This window comes from Anas platyrhynchos, chromosome 2 (genome assembly GCF_047663525.1).
Source record: "Anas platyrhynchos isolate ZD024472 breed Pekin duck chromosome 2, IASCAAS_PekinDuck_T2T, whole genome shotgun sequence".
NCBI classification, from domain to species: Eukaryota; Metazoa; Chordata; class Aves; order Anseriformes; family Anatidae; genus Anas; species Anas platyrhynchos.
Window position 1 is genome coordinate 132,733,795 of NC_092588.1, and position 20,239 is coordinate 132,754,033.

The 20,239-nt window shown below is 40.2% G+C and overlaps 1 protein-coding gene across 2 annotated transcripts in view; it reads right to left on the bottom strand.

Moving 5' to 3' along the window:
- Positions 1 to 9,960: 9,960 nt before the first annotated feature.
- GLCCI1 (glucocorticoid induced 1) overlaps positions 9,961 to 20,239 on the bottom strand; it is a 56,472-nt gene continuing 46,193 nt past the window's right edge. For both annotated transcript variants that reach the window (XM_038173703.2, XM_038173704.2), the window contains exons 6-8: positions 20,012 to 20,222; positions 14,014 to 14,134; positions 9,961 to 12,951 (exon numbers count right to left, since the gene is read on the bottom strand). In XM_038173703.2, coding sequence (XP_038029631.1) covers positions 12,603 to 12,951; positions 14,014 to 14,134; positions 20,012 to 20,222 — 681 coding nt within the window. In that variant the 3' untranslated portion in view covers positions 9,961 to 12,602. The remainder of the gene's footprint in view (positions 12,952 to 14,013; positions 14,135 to 20,011; positions 20,223 to 20,239) is intronic.

Genomic DNA, 20,239 nt, shown 5'->3' on the forward strand with positions numbered 1-20,239 from the left:
GCCTGAAGGGCTCAGTGGAGCAGCAGATTGATGTGAGGACACAGCACCCAGTCACTGTCATGCTTCAAGCTGAGTTTTCCCAGGGCCTTTGCCATCTACCATCACAAGCCCCTGCTAGTGATACTGGATAAGCAAAGTACAGTGATGAAGGTGGGTTGTACTGTCTCTGGTTGCTGCTGAGAGCATCCTGGGCCACCTGCAGCGACACTTGCTCACCTCCCAGGCTAGGATGAGTTGAGGAGCCTGGACTTGTGCTGCAGTAACCTGTAGATTTCCCAGGGGCCCTATGTGTTTGTAGGCTTTTGACCCTCTGATGTGTAATTATGTGGACGTTGAGTCCTCACTGAAACCTGGGGTTTGCTGTACCCCACTCTGGTTGGCCTACTTTTACAATTGACGCTCTTTGTCAGTGCCTTATTTTTAAATAAGGCACCATATGGGAAGGCAGGAAGCAGAGCAACAGCTCAGCTTGCCAACAGCCGGCAAGCAGAGGGTTTGCCTCAGCTGAGAAGCAGCAACGCTGACAGTCTAGCGCTATGTTGGCGAGCTGGGCCCAAAGAGGCTGTTAGGGCTGTGCTGCCATCCTCATGCAGCCTTTGCTTGGTGTATAAGGGAGAGGAGTCTGTCCTGGTACTCTGTGCTCCTGAGACCCCAGCAGGAGTGCTGCCTTCAGCTCTGGGGCCCCAGCACAGGAAGGATGTGGGCCTGGTGGAGTAGGTCCAGAGGAGGGCCAGGAGGATGATCCAGAGGCTGGAGCACCTCTCCTATGAAGACAGGCTGAGGGAGCTGGGGTTGCTCAGCCCTGAGAAGGTTCCAGGGAGACCTTACAGCAGCCTGCCTGTACCTAAAGAGGGCCTACAGGAAAGCTGGGGAGTGACTCTGGGTCAGGGAGTGGAGGGATAGGACAAGGAGAATGGCTTTAAACTAAAAGAGGGTAGGTTCAGATAAACTAAAAGAGGGTAGGTTCAGATAATGTATAAAGAGGACATTCTTCACTCAGAGAATGGTGAGGCACCGGCACAGGTTGCCCAAAGAAACTGTGGATGCCCTATTCCTGGAGGTGTTTAATGCCAGGCTAGATGGGGCTTTGGGCAACCTGATCCAGTGGGAGGTGTCCCTGCCCATGGCAGGGGGTTGGAACTGGACGGTCTTTAAGGTCTCTTCCAACCCAACCCATTCTGTGATTATCTGATGATGCTGTGGAGTAAATGAGGCCCAAAACCACAGGTGTGGACCCAGGGCTGCACCTGCATACCCCAGCATCAGGACCTGCTGACTGCCCAGCACACGACATAGGCACACAGGCCTGCAGCTACATAGTCACTGTGACAAGGAATGACTAGTCAGAAATCTAAGCCTCAGCCCTGTGGCGAAAATTTCTCAATTAACAGGAATCTTTATTTTCTGCCACTTGGCTGCATTTAGTCATTGTCCCTGGGAGTGCAGCTGTGTTTACACATGCCAGATATGACCCAGGTGCTTTTAGGGCAATTCACCTGCACACCTGCCCATAGCAGTGGACAAGGACACCATGACCAAAGGGGCCAGGCAGGCTCAGCACATTTTTCCCCTTGGTGACCACCAGCCCTCCATCTCTCAGGCAGTCTGGCTTTGCAGTCAATCACTGTGCTAACCAGGTGTGTATTAACAATATTCTCCTCAGCATTACACTGACTTTTCCCCTCATGCAGTAATTATAAACCGGTCTAATTATGCAGTTAAAGAACACAAGGTATTTGTCTGCACAGGAGCCACCATGAAGGGAGGACGCTGCCACTTGCCAAGGAGCAGCATCCAGCTCCTAGCAACTACATCAAATTTTAACTCTTCTCTCATATTGGAAGGTTGTGGCTGAGCTCGTGCTGAGCCATAGTAGAAGGGGGGGGGAGGGTGGAGTTTGCTGCTTTTAAAAAAATATATAGAATTTAAAAAGGAAAAAAAAAAAAACAAAAAAACAAAGAACAAAGAAAAAAAAAAAAGAGAAGCATGCATGCTATAGCATGGAAGTGAAGGTCTGTCTCATTCTACCTGCCAGCCGTTTACATGGGTTGCTTTTGAAATCTTTATGGGGTAATGAACACACACACAAATAGATAAGGAGTTTAAGAAATGGCTAAATGCCTGCAGACCTACCTAAGCCATTAGGCACATTAGCTGAGCTCAGTCAGCCTTCTTTTTAAACAAAAGTTCCCAAAAACCTTTTCCGTAGGGTGTTTCTTTTATTTTGGACTTCCATAGCTATTAAGGCAGCAGGAAAAGCCCCAGGACAGGTGCTGGAAGCCATATGCTTCATGAACAGGCTGGAAATTAAAAAGAATGTGCTATAATATGAAATCATCCATCCTGTCTCCACCTATTTGGGTAGATGGCTGCAGGAAACAAACATGCTGAATATAGCAGGAGCAGGATCCAATGAGGAAAGCAAACAAACAAAAACACTACTCTTATTCCAAGTGCAATCTTCACAATAAATACTTGACACACAGAAAGTATAGAAACTAAATTCACAGTCCACTGAAGTAACTGCATTGTTAATGTAGTTGCTTGTTTTCCTGGACTGTTCAGGCAGTCCATGTGGTTTTCTGCAGCCTGCCATGAGCGACTCTGCTTTGAACATGAGTACCAGGGCTTCAAAACACCGAAGTCTGACAACAGAGAGATGGCCTCACTGTAACAGGGTTTAGTCTGATTCAGTTTTGTGAAGAAGACAACAATTCTGATAACGAGACACACCCTGAAGGGATTTTTCTGATCTACATTACAGCTCAGTCTTGAGCCAATCTGACCTTTCTGTGAGGCTGCCCCTGAATTTGGTGACAGCAGCAAGGGCTGCAAACAAGCCATAGATAGACAAGCGCTCCAAGGCTTTTTCTCCAAAATGCCTGCCCATACTGTTAAGTCACAGAATCCTGCCCAGGGGTCAAACCAACCCATAAAAAAGGGGGCCACCGCTCTCCTACCATCAGCCCCATGGTCTCATAGCAGGCACTTTCCAACCGCTAAAGAAGCATTTGTAATCTCACTGAAAATCTAAGGAAAAGAAAAAGAGAAAAAAAAAGTTTGAGCCACTGCAGCTCCACACAGGCACATGAGCAGTGTGGATTGGCAGCAGTGGCACCAGAGCCTTTGGCTGTTTGTCTCCAAAGCACAGGCAAGTTTACCTGCAAGGTGTGTACAGCCATTGCTGCTCTTCATGTAGGGAAATAATAATTATGAAAAACCCTAAAATGAACAAAGTCTCACTATTAGCCACCCTTAACCCACTCCCATGCTGAGTGCTTTACAGCTTTTTCTTTCATTTTTAAGGGAATGGATCCAATCCAGGTCTCCTTGGAGGTAGAGGTGCTCCTGGATTTGCTGGCCTTTGCCACTCATTAGTTCTTATTGCTGTGCTTTGAAGGCTAGAGGGACCTCAGAGAGCATCTGTCTATCTTGCAGCTTGCAGTTTAAGCAGTGGGAACTTTGCCAAGACAAAGTAAAAGGGAAACAAGATTAAAAAGCAAACAGAGACTTTCAGGAAGAAAGGTTGCACTGCCTGCTTCAAGTCCATCCTGTTCCCCGCACTCCCCTCCAGGCTAACAGCCCACCCTGTTAGCAAACAGGGAACACAATTGGAAAACACACAGAGTCCATAATGGGTCATTTTTCTACCTGAGCTTTTAAGGAGCAGGTTGAATAGCCTGTCCCGGGGTTGTTTTTAGAGAACACTACAGCTTGCCTGTCAGTGTTTTGGCTTCCACCTCCATTCCCTATAATCACACAAAGTATGTAATGGAGGGAGTGCTTAATTGAGGTGAAGGTACATAATGCTGTTTTCTTTGATAGTTGTTATCCAAGTGAAAGAAGGAAAGTGTTTTAAAATACAGGAAAATGCTTTTATGATCCTAAAATCAGTCCTCCCCTTGTGCAGCACTGCCAGAATAGCACAGGTTCCTTTCCACAGGGCATGCTGCCAAAATGAAGCAAGTTCCTTTACACAGGGAAGACTTAATGCAATGTACACACCATCAGCATTGACAAAAACCTCTATTAAGTTTCTGCACCAGCACATATGAAAAAAAAAAAAAAAAAAAAAAAGCCTGACCCATGGCAGTGTTGAGTCCCTTGGAGGCCAGTTGTACCACAACTCACAGGTGTGATGGTTCCTGTCCCCAGCTTGTCCCTGGAGCCTGAAACAGTGCTGAAACTGCTTAAGTCTTGAAGATTGCTGGTGACTTCTGGCACCAGGGCAACAGCTCCTGCTCCACCTTCAGATCTGCAGCTCCAGGACAGCCCCAGTGCCCTGGTGACATGCCAGGGGATGCAGCTATGTACAACAAAGCACCCACACCAGCTGAGCCATGCAGCGGTACCAGGAGGAAGCAGCAACTGAGAGCAGTGACAACTCTCTGCTGCCATCCCAACCTATCATCTATCGAGATTTGCAGCATCCCAGGAACTTGGATCCAGGATGTTATGGAGAGCCTACTGAGGCCTATCCAGGCCTCAGATCCCCAACCAGGTGACAAAGTTGCCCAGGTTGTCAAACACAGGGTGTCAGGCCACATGGACAAGAGAGACCTCAGGGATCAACCAATGCAGCTGAAGAAGGCCCATCCAAGGTGTAGATACACCAGTAAGGAAAGTGCCAAGACAACAGCATTACAGGGAAGATCTCCTACCATTTCTGGGAAATAGGGGTGGTTCCTTGAACGAGCTGCATGAGGTGAAGAAGCTTGGGATCCTGAAAAGAGGGGAAAAAAAAAAAACAAAACACAAACAAACAAAAAAACAAAACAAAACAAAAAAAAAATACAGAAAGCTGGATCATAACCCTGGACTCCAGGAGAACATCCTTTGGCCTCTTCAGCGACCTGCTTGGAAGAATCCCATGGGATACAGCCCTGGAAAGGAGTTCAGAAAACCAGGTTGATTTTCATGTCCTCTAAGCTCAATAGTACTCCAACCCCACAAGCAGGAAATCCAGCTAAGGTGGCAGGAGGCCTGCATGGGTGAACACGTAGTTCCTGACAAAACTGAAACATAGAAAGGAACTGTACAAATGATGGAAACACAGTAGGGGACCTTGTTCAGTCTGGAGAAGAAAAGACTCAATGGGGGTCTTATCCATGTAGACACATGGACAGGGAAGCAGGCCTGAAGATAGGCAGGAAACAGGGTGCCAAAAAAAATGGAGCCAAACTTTTCTCAGTGGAGACAATGGGCACAAACTGAAACACATGAAATACCATTTAAACATAAGAATTACTTTTTCACTGTGAGTGTGGTCAGACACTGGAATATGTTGCCCAGAGGGGTATGGTCTCCATCCCCAGAGAGTCTCCAAACCCAACCGGACATGATGCGAGCAACCCGTTCCAGTTGATATTTATGACAACTATGACATTTACGATCACCAGGGTTATACCCACAAATTGACTTGCCACGTCCAGAATAATCTTCCAATTCTATTCAACAGTCCCTGATCCCAAAAACACACAAATCTCCACACATTTCAGTTTCCCTCAATGTGTTTCCACAAGCACTTACACCAAGGGCAGCTATGCAGATACCAAAGACCTCAGGCACCTGGGGTGTCCCACACTGAAGCAGTCACAGGATTCACAAACTTCACTCTTGGCTCAGCATCTAGTTTGCTGGCCAGTCTAGTAGGTACGCTTTGTCACTTAGTGGATAATTTTTTTTGCCACTTTCAAAAAACAATTACTCAACAGCGCTGCACTCAACAGCCTATCAGTTAGGAGGCCACCAGAGACAGACTTCAACCTACCGATGGCTTGATTTGGGGAATGAGTTACATCTACCCAGGTTTATGTTCTTATGGAGCATCAAGGCATCTGCTTTCTTCCTAACCCAAGGAACATCCTATATGTACAAATACACAGATATAAGACAATCCTCCAAATCACGTAGAGGTGGAGCCTACACTGCTTTTGTTCTCCTGTTGCTTGAAAAGTGAAAGACCTATTACCAACATTTTTTTTCCTTAGGTTGTAGGCATTTCCCTCAAGAAGAGGGTCAAAACAGCAAGTCCTTCCTGGTACCTGAACTCAACAACTGTCTAAACTCTCTCCTTAGCATTATCCACCAGAACAGACAACGATCATATCCTCTGTTGTACCCAACTTCAGTTCATGAATAAAAGTCCCTGAATGAGGTGGCAATCCTTAACATACACTCACCCCATCTAAGGTAAGACCATGCAGTGAAAGCCTGTAGTATGGTACCATCCCTGCACTGTCACAGCAATGTAGGCTACACCTTACACTTATTTTTTTTCAGAGATCAATATTGAAACGCTACATATTTTTCAGAGCTTTCTCAGGAGGTGCAATGAATTAGAATTAATCCAGAGGAATCACAAAAGCGGAGCCAGGCATTTGGTTTTGTTTCCTGAAAACAAGGTTTTGTTTCCAAAGGCAACACCCTTTCTTCATTCTTCACACGAATGAGTTCTTCCTTCCTGATGTAACAAGCCCAAAGATACCACCAATCTTATGGAAAGGGAGGCTGTTACTCCCTGAGAAACTTCTGCATCACAAACATAGGGCAAAACTAGAAATTCTTATCCAAATAAAAATCAGAATGGAGGAATTGCATCACCCATATTCTTGGCACCAAACCTCAACAAGGAATCTACTCTCTCTCAGCTTTTTCCTCCTTGGAGAAAGAACCTCCTTCTGCCAAAATCTCAGTGACCCTCTTAGACCTCAGCTGCTCTTTCAGCAAGCAGTTAGACATCCATAATTACTCAACGTGACCACTATGCCTCCCAGTCTGTATTTAAATAAGGCTATTGACTTGCAGCTTATTTGGAGAGCTAAAAGTTAAAGCAAGGGTGCAAGAAGCATATTACCATGAGTATTACAAAACATATGCTGCCCTGAGCAAACCCAACCAACAGCTGTACAAATCCCTGCGAAGTTTAACCACGCACTTCACTATGCACATACACACACAAAATCCAACCACCACCAGAAATTACTTTTCTACAGGCATAGTTTAGTATAATTGTGCTTCGTTAACAAGCATAGTCACTAATTCAGAAGGAAGAAAAAAAGATTACAAAACTTCTTGTTCTCCCAGGCTTTCAGCTTTTCTGTTTCTGAACTTCCAGGCTACAGCTCAAGGCAGCCAATTTAAAATCAGAACTTGTTACAACCTGACATAAAATTTCAAGTTCTTCTTAAAAAAAAAAAAGGGGGGGGGGGTCATCTATCAAGCTTGATCTGATTCCTATTCTTTCTTGTTGAATTAGCAGTTTAATATCCATATTCACTCACATCCACTGAGGTCTTTACTGAGGAAACACTCCACCTTCTCAATCAACATCTTCCTATCAGCTCTACTTGACACATTATTTCTCTGACCAATGCACTCTGAAAAGGCACCACCTACTCTAGTTCCTCGCCATCTGTCCAAAATCACAGCATTATTGAGGAGGTGACAGAAATCAAAACAACTCTAAAGCTAGTCAGCCACCTCTGCTTCACTGGAGGCTTCATTCAAGTGTGATGCAAAGCAAAAATCTTCAGAAGTTATCTTCAAAGAATATTGCAGAAAGGTTTAAAAAAGTGTTAACCCCACCCACCCCCACCCCAGTTAAAAAATATTTCAGGATGTTATTTTTTCAGTGATGCAAGAATGTTTCAGGTTTGTTAAAAAATGCCTCTTCAATGGCAACTGAAATGTAAAAAGCCCAACATAATCATGAGCTACTAGGACTTAACATTGTCTTCTGTAATCTACACAGTAGCAGCATTTCAACTTTCAGAAACTGATTCTTCTTTGAGAGCACCCTTTGTAAAACCACCTCACACTAAGCATACCAGTGCTTGACAATCCACCTTTCCAAGATGGCCAAGTACCCGACTACCCTTAGGGCTAGAAAATAAATACATACTAGAAATTTGGATTGATTTATCTAGCTTCATAGTCTGTTTTATTCTGTGTCTTTTAAATTTAACTAGCTTGATACTAAGCATATTCTATACAGGTATTTACTAACTGGAATTAAATTAGTCTTCATCTGTTAAGTTAAACGCAAAACTTTGCTGTGTGTTTTTTTCCAGTATCTCACTCATTCCTAGAGCCCTTTCCTGAACCTTCTCCAACCTTTTACGGTTTTTCTTGAACCAGATAGTTTTCCTGGAGTGGTTACACTAATGCAAACAGAGACAAGATACACATATTTTAACTGCTTGACGATCTTTGATCAAACAACTTCCTTTAGCCAAGCACCACACGAGGAATGGCGGTACGTGTGCAGCCCATTAACAAATGTACTTTCCTAGCTTCAATCACTTTTTCCTTGCATTTAGGTTCTGGAAACACATTGCCGGAACTATGGTTATTTCCTCCCGGTTGCGCAGCTTCAAGTTTCTGTTTGCAGGGCTGCGTTTTGCAGAGCAAGCCAGGCTGTTTTACAGCAGTAATTGATTTATACTCCTACCGGCCGCCTGTCATCTCCAGGCTGCTTGGATTTTACCTCAAGAAACAGTTCTACGTATCGACCTGCTATCACCGAGCAAGGCCCGGAGCGAGTTCGCTAAGACTCGGTGGTCTTTGCCTGAAACTGCAACATCAGCCGACATCTCTAATCCATTCCATTTCTTCTGTTTATTTTGTATTACCCCAGGCTTATGTTTAAATACTGGGAAGATATTGAGGCTCTACCCACGGGCCGCTATCTGGCCCTTCCCAAGAGGTGATTTGCCAGGAAGCCATAAATCATTTCCCTGACAGCGCCCTGCTTCCTAAAACAAGCAGGTCACTATCTGCTGCCCTTGGCCCAGCATCCTTAAGGGCTCCCTTTACACACTCCTCCACAGCCTCCAAAGGGTCCCAAAGGGTCCCCTGCCAGAGCCGTGAACTGCTAGGAAATGTAACACGCAAGTCAAGGAAAATCCTTCCATGAAAGCAGGGACACAAAGCAAAACCATTTCATTACCACTCTATTCTCAGCTCTTTTTAGGCTGCTCATCTTCATTGCTCTCTCTGAGGAAGATGTACGCAGTGAGCTACAAAGCTGCATGTTACCACAACCATAAACTAACAAGGCAAGGGCCTGCAGTCACAGGGATGGTGAGAAAAAGTCATTCACGGTACAAGTTGTATCACGTCTTCCAGGGTAAGCTAGGTGCTTTTGCTGAAGGAATTCTTGAGAAGCAAATGCCTTCCCACACCAGGACAGACTGAAGCTGCAGCAGCCAAATCCTTTCTGAGGGCAAGACAGCCGCAAAGCTTTCCTTAGTAAGCCATATAAGCTTATGATGAAATGAGTGATGTGCATCAACTGTTTTCAGAGCAGGGTAGGATACTACAGCCTTTGAAGCTCCAGACTGTCAGCACTTGAGTTTCAGTTAATGTTTTTAACACAGTCATACATAAACCTTGTAATCGTTGGGATGCTGAAATCCTAAATTTTGATTCTGGGATAATATGCATTAAACCATGCTTACTGGTTATTGCCATGGTACTTTTCAGTAAACACCAACTCTGGAGGATTTACATGTATTTAAGTATTATTCTTCTTTTTTCCTCCCTCCTCCCCCCTCCTCATCTGGAAAGAATTATTTTGCAAGTCAAATGACAATCATTTGACTCACACAAAACAACAAGAAACCAAGACTGTCAGTAGATTTATACCACATCCTTTAAGGTTTTAGTTTAGTTTCACATAGTGAAACATCTAATGGCTTTCATAAGCTAACAGATAACTTGAAATTAGCCATACCACAAACACAGCAGTGGATGCACAGTTTCCAATAATGCCTGTTTTTTCTATGTTCCGAGGAAAGAAAAAGTTCATTATCAAGTAGCTAAATAGTTAAATATCCTAAAAATAGCATTTTTTTGAAAATATATTCTTTCCTCCTTAGAATGTAATGTTTTTGAAAAAATTAGAAGGTAAGATGTAGCACAATGGTCATAAAGATAGATGGTTGACACTGTTCTAGATGCAAATTTGGAACAATATTAAACTTTAATCTCATTCTATGGGGTTTCATACACAGTTTCCAAAACAAATAAATGAACCACTGCTTTTGTCTCCCCCCCACACACAATTTTTTTTTAACTATAGTTTTTATTTAAATAAGACACAGGAACTTCTATACCAAAAAAAAATACAAAACAAAAGCCACACACTTCCTTGTGTAAAGCAATATTGTGTGATAACTTGAATACTGTTCAGCACAGTGGCTAGAAATAACAGTACAACTATGTACAAAACTTTAAACAATATTTGACAAATTTCTACAGCTGGATGTAGAATACAATTGAGATAAACAACTGCTGGGAAATTTACATGGCAAAGCATTAGCTTTAACACATTTGGTTCAAAACCTTCAAATCTGCTAAGAACAAATGTGCAATTTAATTAATATTTAGTTTCTCATGGAAAAAAAAAGAACACGTAATGGCATTGCAAGTATTGTACAGAGTTCATCACTGATCTAAAAACAACTCATCGTATCCCCTGGTAACCTAACACCAACAACTGAGACTACGATTTCTTATCTGGATAAAACCAGAGAATAAAAAGGTCATCATACTGCAATGTTAATCTAGAAGGAAAAATATTAAAAGGAATTGATACTTACATCATGAGTATTTTCTCCCCTTTATCTTCAATCTATAAAATATAGTGTTTTCACCTAGGCCTGAGATTAGTAGGGTTTAAAGATGGCTGTTGTGTTTCAAGCAGGTTTTTCACATGAAAATGGTTAGAGACAGACCTCTCTCTCCTTATGTTTTCTGCAAGGGGAGCCAAAAAAAGTGACTTTTATAGGCTGCAAATTCCACCTTGTAAGACAGCATTAACAAAACCTCCGTAATAAAAAGGAAACCATGCATTATCTCCAAAGAAAGCATGTATTTAGTGAGCAGTTATTGGTGGTTCACTCTCACCCCCTCCAATCTCATCTTCAAAAGACGAAAAAAAAGAATAATGGAGCAAGTTTAAATGCTCAGTAGCTGCAGGCTACTAATCTCCTCAATTCCTGGAAAAGGTGAGCCTTATTCTCTTAGGAGCAGACAGCATAAATGTAGTTCCACTGAGCTGAAAGCAATGGAGCAAGAACATCAAGTTTATTTTGCCTTTGGGGTCCTCTTTGTATCACAGGAAATTATCTCTGAAAGCAGTGCTCTTGTTCTGGTACAACAGAAGAGCACCACTAAACCGTTCTTGCCATGTACTATTTTGAGAAAGCGTCCAGCCTGCAAAACCAGGATTATTTCACCAGGATTTTTTTTTATTCATACTTAAGGAGGGGGGAAAACACACTTTTACACACACAACTTAAGTAAGCAAAAGTTATGGGAGAAGCTTTGATTATGTAACACGAACTTAAAACTATTGTTTTCCCCACCCCTCTTAAAACACCCACTTGCTACTTTTGGACTTCAATCCAAACACAATTACTCACTATATAAATAAAATGCTGCTCATCTAACACTGCTTGACAAAAATCTGAAAACCTAGTTCCAACCAGCAAATGAATGAACATTTCCAAAAGAGAAACTAAACATTAATTTGACTTTTAGACGGTAACAGTAGCATTTCACATCCTTAACTGCCAACAAAAACATGAGAGGAAATCCCCATCACCCCCTGTGAAACCTGAAAGAATTTCTGTCCTTGAACAAAAACATTCTTGTCTTTCAAAATCCTCTCACACACAATGTGGAATGTTTCTCATGTACAGCCTAGTACTGAACACTTTATTTGCAACAGTTTAACAGTCATTAACTGAGCAACACCTGAAACCTTTAAATGCCACATTTTACATATATTGAAATGACAGTAAATGCAACAGTTGTTTTTACTTGTAAGCACATGACAAAGTGATATACATCACAGATTTGCTGGTTCTCCTCATGTTCACCCATGTCCAGGGTCATCATTCACCTGGAGCTGAATGCACTTATTCCAAGAAAGTGGAATGTAATGAGGAAATATTAATGCATAAAATAAGGAAAGGCAAAAGAGTGATGTTCCCTCTTTAGCTTTGTAGCTGTAAAATATTTTATATCCCAATATGATATACATTCCAAGTTACCTGAGTTTACACTTCGAGAGAAGTACCTGAAGCTAGGCCATAGGGTGGGCACTGTGCAACTGTTGTGGCCATTTTTTTTTTTTTTTTTTTGCATTGTGTGTATTACAGAAGTTAGAAACAAACACCTGGATCAATTGTAAACATAATCCTGAAGTACAGTATTTTCCATAGGACACAACACAGCAAGACATTTTCTATTCAGACAGGCAACTTTTTTTTTTTTATATATATAGAGCTTATTTATACTGTAGAATTTGAAACAGAACACAGGACACAGTACTAATCTGGTCAAACATACTATGAAATGCATAGTCTCCACTTAAAACGCTTAATGATATATGGATTTTGCAGGCATTACTGCTTTCTCACAAAAAAATGCTGAATATGAATTCTGTCCCTGCCAAGAACAGCGTTGAGATATTTTTTCAAATGCTGCTAAGTATTCTGTTTTGTTCTGAAAGGTTGCCACCTCATGCAGATGTATCTGAGACGTTATCTCCTCAATCCTTGCTTTGGGGCAGAGGCCTGCTCCACCTTGGTCTAGATTAACGCGTAGCTCTGAGGAGAGGAATGGTCTTCAGTCTGAATTTCTTGCAAAAGCGGCTGCTGCTGCTGGGATGGTTGCTGTACCGAGACCTCTGTAGAGTCCATTGTGCTGGTGTCATCTGACAGAGATGAGAAAGAGACCCGAGACGAAAGCTGCTCAACAGTCAGGGTACTCAAAGCTGTGCTTTGACCAGAGTTGGGAGAGTTCTTCAGCGTCAGGTCTGAAGCTGGAAGTAGGGGGCCCAGAAGTTTTACAGGACAGAAAGCTGATCCGGTTGGGATGAAGTTAACCTTGTTTTTGTCAGGACATGAAAAGAGAGGGGTTGAGACAGGCTGACGAGACCTACAACAAGAAAGAAGATTATATACCTGGCCAACGAAGGTGGTTGTGTGTGTCACAAACTTTGTGGTTCTACAAATTGCTAAAATGTGAATGACAAGGAATGGGATTAATTGGACAGAGGGGCAAACATCTTCCATATTGGTAGTCAGCTAACTGATCCACAGCATGAAAAATAGTGCCGTCACAAAAATGACTTGACCGTTACTGGATAAACATGCAACTTCCAGCAAGAAAAAAGTCTGCACTACATATGCACATGAAAAAATGCCATGGTAATTTGGAATGACCCAAATCTTTCTTTAATAATAACACTGCAGCGACAACGCACAGTCACATTAATTCCCTTTGAGAAACTCCATGAAATAAACCTTTCCTTTCCCATATTCCATAATTTCTTTGGAGGCTTCCTCCACAACCCAACATTGCTCCTTCACCATCCAGCAGGCAACGAATGCTATTAAGAGCAAGAACCATCCCTTCCTTAATGCTTTCATCCACAGGAGCTAAGCATGCAACCTCAACAGCATGTGCTCAAATACTGCTGAGTCTAGGGAAAAAAACATCCAACAGTTCAATTTCTGACTTCTTGCTCAATAGTTCTGCTGTTGAGCAAAGTTTGCCATTAAATACACCGCCTACCAACACTTCACATAGGTTCCATTCCATTTTATATGCTTTATACACATCAAAATGTAACCTATGATTGAATTGATAAAAAATAACACGGGGAGTTTTTGTTTTAAGCCACAAATATTTACAAAGTTCATAAAAATATATGGAAAGAGGTTTATAAATGCTTAGGAAATCAAATGTACCTTAGCTTTTCTGCTTGGATTTTTGTTGCCTTTTATAAATGCACAAAAAGAGTTCAAGCATAAAAGACTCCATTTCTTCTTCAAACCAACGTGAACACTTCAATTTCTCTTCTGTGCAAACTCTTAAGAATAGTTTGCTCCTGAAAAACCCATCAGCTGGAATAGTTTATTCATCTGCAGTTGAATAGGCTCAGTAAACAGGTTTACTGCTTTGCAGATACCAGCTGATATAAAAGGCATTACTTACGACATTTCCTCAAAGACCTTCACTCGCTCACATCCCTCTGGGGGCTCTCGTTTGAACATGTAGCTGTTGTTTGGTTTGGGAGATGAGGCATACTTGGGCAACGGTGAGCTACTCCCACTGTCTGAAAATTTAAAGCAGTTATATTACTAGAGATTGAGAGTGCTTTTTAATTAAATTCGACTTCCAAACAAGATGCCTTTTTTTCACAATTTAGCCACTATGCTGGTTTGCTTCTACCACAATGCTTCCTTTATTGCAGACTATTTCTAACACCCTTGTATAGCACATTTCTTCTAAATAAAAGCTTCAGTGCAGCAATAATCTATCACATAACAAACAACACATAGCAGGAGGGTATTTTCATTCAGAACTCTGCAACTGGAACAAAGCAGAGCTGTGATCCTGGAAACAAACTCTTTATTATGTAATTCAAAAAACATAAATAAACAAGGTAATATGCATAACACATGCAGAAGAATTATGAGTGGTAATGATAATATGCCTTTTCACTGTATAAACACGGTTATTGAAAGTGTGTGTATACAGCACATCATATGTTAAAACAATTCACGGGAACATTGACCTCATAAGTCTCATGAACAGTTCAGAATTTGCAAAGAAACAAAGCACATTTGTAATACAGGTACTTATATCTCATTGTTGCAATCTTCTACCTTATTGGGTTCACAATTTAGTTGTTTTAGTATCCAGAGTAAAAACTTTCATAATTCAATTCTGTCCTCAGTACTAACTATATGATCTAGGTATTCTTCAGGACTCTAGCTGCCTGTGTATTTTTATTTTATTTTTTTTACAGATGATTACCAGACAAACTTAGAACTGAAGACAGTTCTAAACACCTAGGATACAAGACAGACTCCACAGCAGGTAGACTTCATTGTACTTCTTGGCAAATCTGAGATAAGACAACTCTGGTAGCATCAGAAGAACAAAAGTTTGACAGACTAAGACCACAAAAGGGTTTGCTTTAAACAGAAAGTGAACCACCCTTCCCTTCATCTTGAAAACAGAACACTCAATGCATTAAGATAAAGTATGTACAAAAATGATTACAGAAATTTAGCTGTCTGCAGTGGCTTCTACTTTTTCAAAGAGCAACAGCTATCTCAGGCTAATATTAGTAGCTCCATATTCTGTGCTTGGGTTTACAATTAAAATGAGTCGAAAAGACAGGATTGTAAAGGATCCACCAACTTACAAGCGAATGTAACTTGAAGAAAGCTAACAGCTCCTGCTTTAGCTCCTTTCAAGTTTTTCCACCAGACTGGGGTATCCTAGCATTTTTATCTCAGATACCTTTGTTTATTCTGCTGCTGTTCATGTGTGCCTTTCAGGCAACAGTGGAAAACCAACCAAAGCTTCAAGCATTATAATCCAGATTCACTGAAGCATATAAGGTTTTCTTTAAGAGCCTGCAAACAGTAACTACATAAACACTTGTATAAGCACGACTCAAATATAGAGGCTGATCATTAGAGGTTTATCATTAGAGGTTTTGAAATATCAGTGCTTCCTTTACAAGACAAATCAACTGAAATGTCACTTTTTATTACTATGAAAGATATGAGAAAATGGTTGAAGTGGACCTCAGTAGTATATTGATTATTCTGCTCTTTCCTGCTCTATAGTGAACACAGACTTGTTATTTACAGAATTTTCGGTGTTAACTGTATGAAGGCAGAAAAAGCCTAGAGACAATACAGATATTTGTCAAGCTGAGCACACGATGGTCTTTTGGAATCTATCCACTGTTGGCCCACACAGCTCATTGCAAACACAGAAATCATTAACAGAACCCAGACAGTTTGTTTCCTTCTTCTAATATTTAAAATTGAAGATCCAAGTTTCTATTTAAGAACTCTGAAATGTAAAATGAGCTACTGTTCATTCCAGTGAATACTGGAAAACTGTGGAAGTACATCCAAGGAAAGAATCAAACTGCATTCAAAGTTAAGTCAGTTCTTGGAAGATTCAGAGTGTTGTCTAGCCAGTACAGTTTTCAATAAAGTTTTTGGTTTATTTAGCCCTGTTTGGCTGAAACTTTCTATACAGGACAGCTGTTAAACATGGAAAAAATATACAATATAATTTAACTCATCTGTTCCTCCCTTTGCCTCCCTGAGCTTCTAAAGCTTACTAAATTCTTAGCTTTTAATTTCGACCAAACACATCACACGAACATTTGAAAAATACATGAGGGTTACTAGGAGGCTGAAACATATAAGCTTAGTGTTAGTTCTACACGTACAGCAACAGAGTTAGAATGGAAGGGTCCTGAGAAGAACAGATCATTAGCTGAAGTGATAAGAGGAAGTCTGTGGCTTAAGCCAGTCTGTAGGTGTGTATCCTGTAAGGTCTTAAGTGCTGAACTGTAACATCATTAATCCTTAACGACACTGCAAATGCAATTCTCAAACAATTGTATTTTCACACGATTTATTTATTTATTTTACTTTCTCAGAGACTGTAATGCATGCTGTCATCTGCATCTTCCAGGCTCCCACCAGTAGGGTGTGCTCTGCTGGCATATTTCAACAAACTAATCAAATTTCATTATGATGACAATGATTGAAGATTAACAGATGTAACCTCTAAAGCGAGCTTTGTTACCATAACTGTGCTGAAGACAATATGGAGCCTTATTACACAAAATTTCTGAATATAAATATTTAAAACGGACAGTCCATTATCTAGAAAATGTTTGAAATTGTAATTAAACACTAAACAATATTATTTTAACCAAAATATTTAACACCACAACTTTAGCTTGCATATATTATAATAACAGAAAAGAAAGATTAAGAGAACCCGTAGAACAATTTATTTTGAGTGACACAACTTAAATGAAACAAGAAACTGTCAGTGAACCTTGGGATCTGGTCTGATAGGTTCAAAAGGATTTTCCAAGCTCAAAAATGCCTTTGTTTTTCTTTTTTTTTTTTTTTTTTTTTTTTTTAAGACTGCCCAAAGACTTCTCATACAATTTTAATTTTAAAAACTATGAATCAGATGCCCAGAAGTTAAAAAAAATATCTCCAGTCCAAGAGATAGCATCTTCATGAATACACTGCTTGTTACAGCCCGCTAGCAACAGCAGGAATACACAATCCTACGCAGAAGCACCTAAATCAAAATCCCTGAAAAACAGGTTACACTATTTTCATACGAAAAAAAATCATTTCATCTTCTATATTAGGATGGCTTTGAATTTCACCTCTGTCACAGTTACTAAGTATGCTACATGGCACTCTAAAATTTTAGTCTCAAGGAGCAGAGTATCATAAAACAGATCTACTGAAACCAGTAGCTTTAATGCAGCAAGGCATTACACTTATCTTGCAGTAGGCTGATATTTGAAAACAAAATCATAAAAGCCAGGTGCCATGAAAATACCTTCCCACCCTTCCTTCTCTGCTCCAATTTATACTATTTAGTACCACTACTCTTATTTAGACCAGGGTTGTGATCCTTCACTGAAATTTAGCATTCACTTTCTTTCGAAAAATTCAATAGATTTAGCAGCTCCTTGCAAAGAAGTAAACCAAACAGCTGATACAGTCCAAAGAGCAGCTGTGAGGGCCTCAGGCCAAAGCACAGCTTTGCACAAGAAATAAAAGATGCTTTAGAAATGTAAAGCAGTGCTGTGTCTGTACGAGTGCTGGCTCCTTGCACTGCTTATGAGTCTCAAACTACTAACCTTCATTTCCTATTCAGAAACACTCAGGAGCATTTATAAAACTGGTAATTTTAATGGTAAATCTAAATTATTCCGGCAGAAAAGGAACATAAAACTCCAACTTGAGAAAAGTAACAGAAAATCTTGGGTTTAAGATGTCTACACATGGTTATATGTGGAAATACATTTTTCAAAATTGAAAGGTTTTGTAGAAAACTTGCAGAAGTTGTATTCCAGCACTTTAAAATGAACGTGCAAAAAATGAGTTTTTAAAAAAGTAGTTCACATCAGTACAGATGTTAAGAAACTTTCTCTCAAATTTCGCTATTTCTTCGTAATTTCTACCTATATCCCTCATTTATAATTTGATAATTTATATCTGTCATTTGTATTTTATTCTATTTTGTTAACATTCTTATTCAGAACAACCAACCTGCGTGATCTCAATGATCTGAGCGTAAATGGCACCTATCTGGCTACCAATGAACTTTTACAACCTGTGAACAAGTTACTTTTTCTTGGGAAACTGCTACATGTTTTTCTAGTTTCTATCTTGCCCATAAAGAACAAAGTTGCAATGAGCAATTCAAGATTGTATTTTTCATGAATGTGGTATAATAAATTTTTAATTTAAAAATGCAATCATGTTAAATTCTACAAAGCCGCTCATTTATCACTATCACCTATATACCACTACTAAAACAGGCTTTTAATACAAACCTAACATTAAAGCCAGCCTCAAGACTGAAAACTACAAATAAATATCCTCTCCTTATGAAGTTCAACAATAAATTTTACTCCAATTAGCTGTTCAAAAACATCCTAGATAGAAGATAAAACCCTTGAAAATCATTAAGTTAAATGCAGTATTTCAAACTGTCTTTACTTACTACCAATAAAAAACACCAAAAATTTCCAGTTATTGTGATAATTAAATTAAGTACTAACTGTAAAAGGAATGATTCTTTCCATTTCCTTGCTTTTTAGCATACAAGTTTTCAGAACATATACGAACAAATTACCTGTCAAGATATTTCCTTGTCTGCCAGTACTTTAGTGGATATCTATATCGTGATTCAGTCTTGACAAATTGCAACTCACACAAATACTCTAAGACAGGAAAGTAGTGAAAGTAGTATGTGGTGGGGGGAGATGATATCCATGTTATTTTTGGAACATGGCCACCTATTATGCTGTGCTAAGACTTTTACTTTCATGTGGTTAACTTACACGCACACCCCCAGTGCAGGATTTGGGCTGGTGGATTTGCTTTCTACTATTTACTTTTAAATCTAGGAGGGAAAAGCAATACTTTTTGGAAACGAAGTGTAATTTTTTCTGCCCCAATCTTACTGTGTTTAGATTACATAGAATTAAAATTATTTTAAAAATGATTAAAACAGAATATTTACAAACAAAGCTTCAATCTTACTCATAACATCAAAACACTGCTGCCTTTAGCTAATCAGTAAATCGTTGCCAAATCAAAATCTTAGTTTTCATCTCATGTGAAATATACTCTTAGCTTCCACATTTCTTCCAAATGCATCCCTCCAAACAGAGGGCCATATTTGCAGTTGATAAAAGATTCAAGTCTAGCCATCCAAATCCCAATCATTTCATTAATAAATAGAATTGTCCAGTTTTTTTTTACACTACTGCTTCTATTTTCATACTGTGTCCTGTCTGTGAATTACCCTTTAATTACTCGAACTCCAATTTACTCCTTCTACAATACTAAACTACTTTTTACAGACTTAGAAAAAATGCAGAATATTGACATATAAACAGAAATTATTCAGAAATTTTGGGTTGTGACAGATAATTACTCTCCATCAGATTATTCAAACTCATATTCGAGTTCTTCACCAAACAGCTTCAAGTGGGATGAGTTCAGAAGCAGAGTACTTTTAAAGCAGTCCAAAAATTCATCACTGTTTTGATCAGCAAGTAACTCACCCATGATGAGCATACATCACAATCCTACATACACAAACCTTCTTGAAACCTTTTTTAAACAGAAACATGTTACAATCTGAATTCTTCACGTTAGAATCTTCATAAATAGTTAAGGCTGTTTGCTGTGCTCCTCTGACATATTTATGGAAGATGTTTGTGAAGTTTCACAAACAAGAGGGAAAAAGATATGTAAACAAACAAAACCAATTTTAAGATAAATCTTCAGTCCCTCCACAACAATCAAACAAAACAAAAACTGATGTAATGAGTAAAATGAAGGTAGTTGTAAAAGCAGGACATCACATGCCTCCCATAGGTAAAGGCAGGCCATTCTACTCTCACCTTTATCACGGTCATAGAGTAAATCTTCTGTTGAGCAAGGACTCCCATCCTGAGATTCAGGAGGGCAAAAGGGAGAGACACATGGTGAATGACTGCTGCAGCTGCTGCTGCGCTCCTGGACAGATGGAGTCTGAGTGTCAATGCTTCGTGTACTACTACTACGATAGTGAGCAGGTAACGGGGCCCTTCGACCATCGGGGATATCCAAAGGCTGCAAGAAAAAGAAGC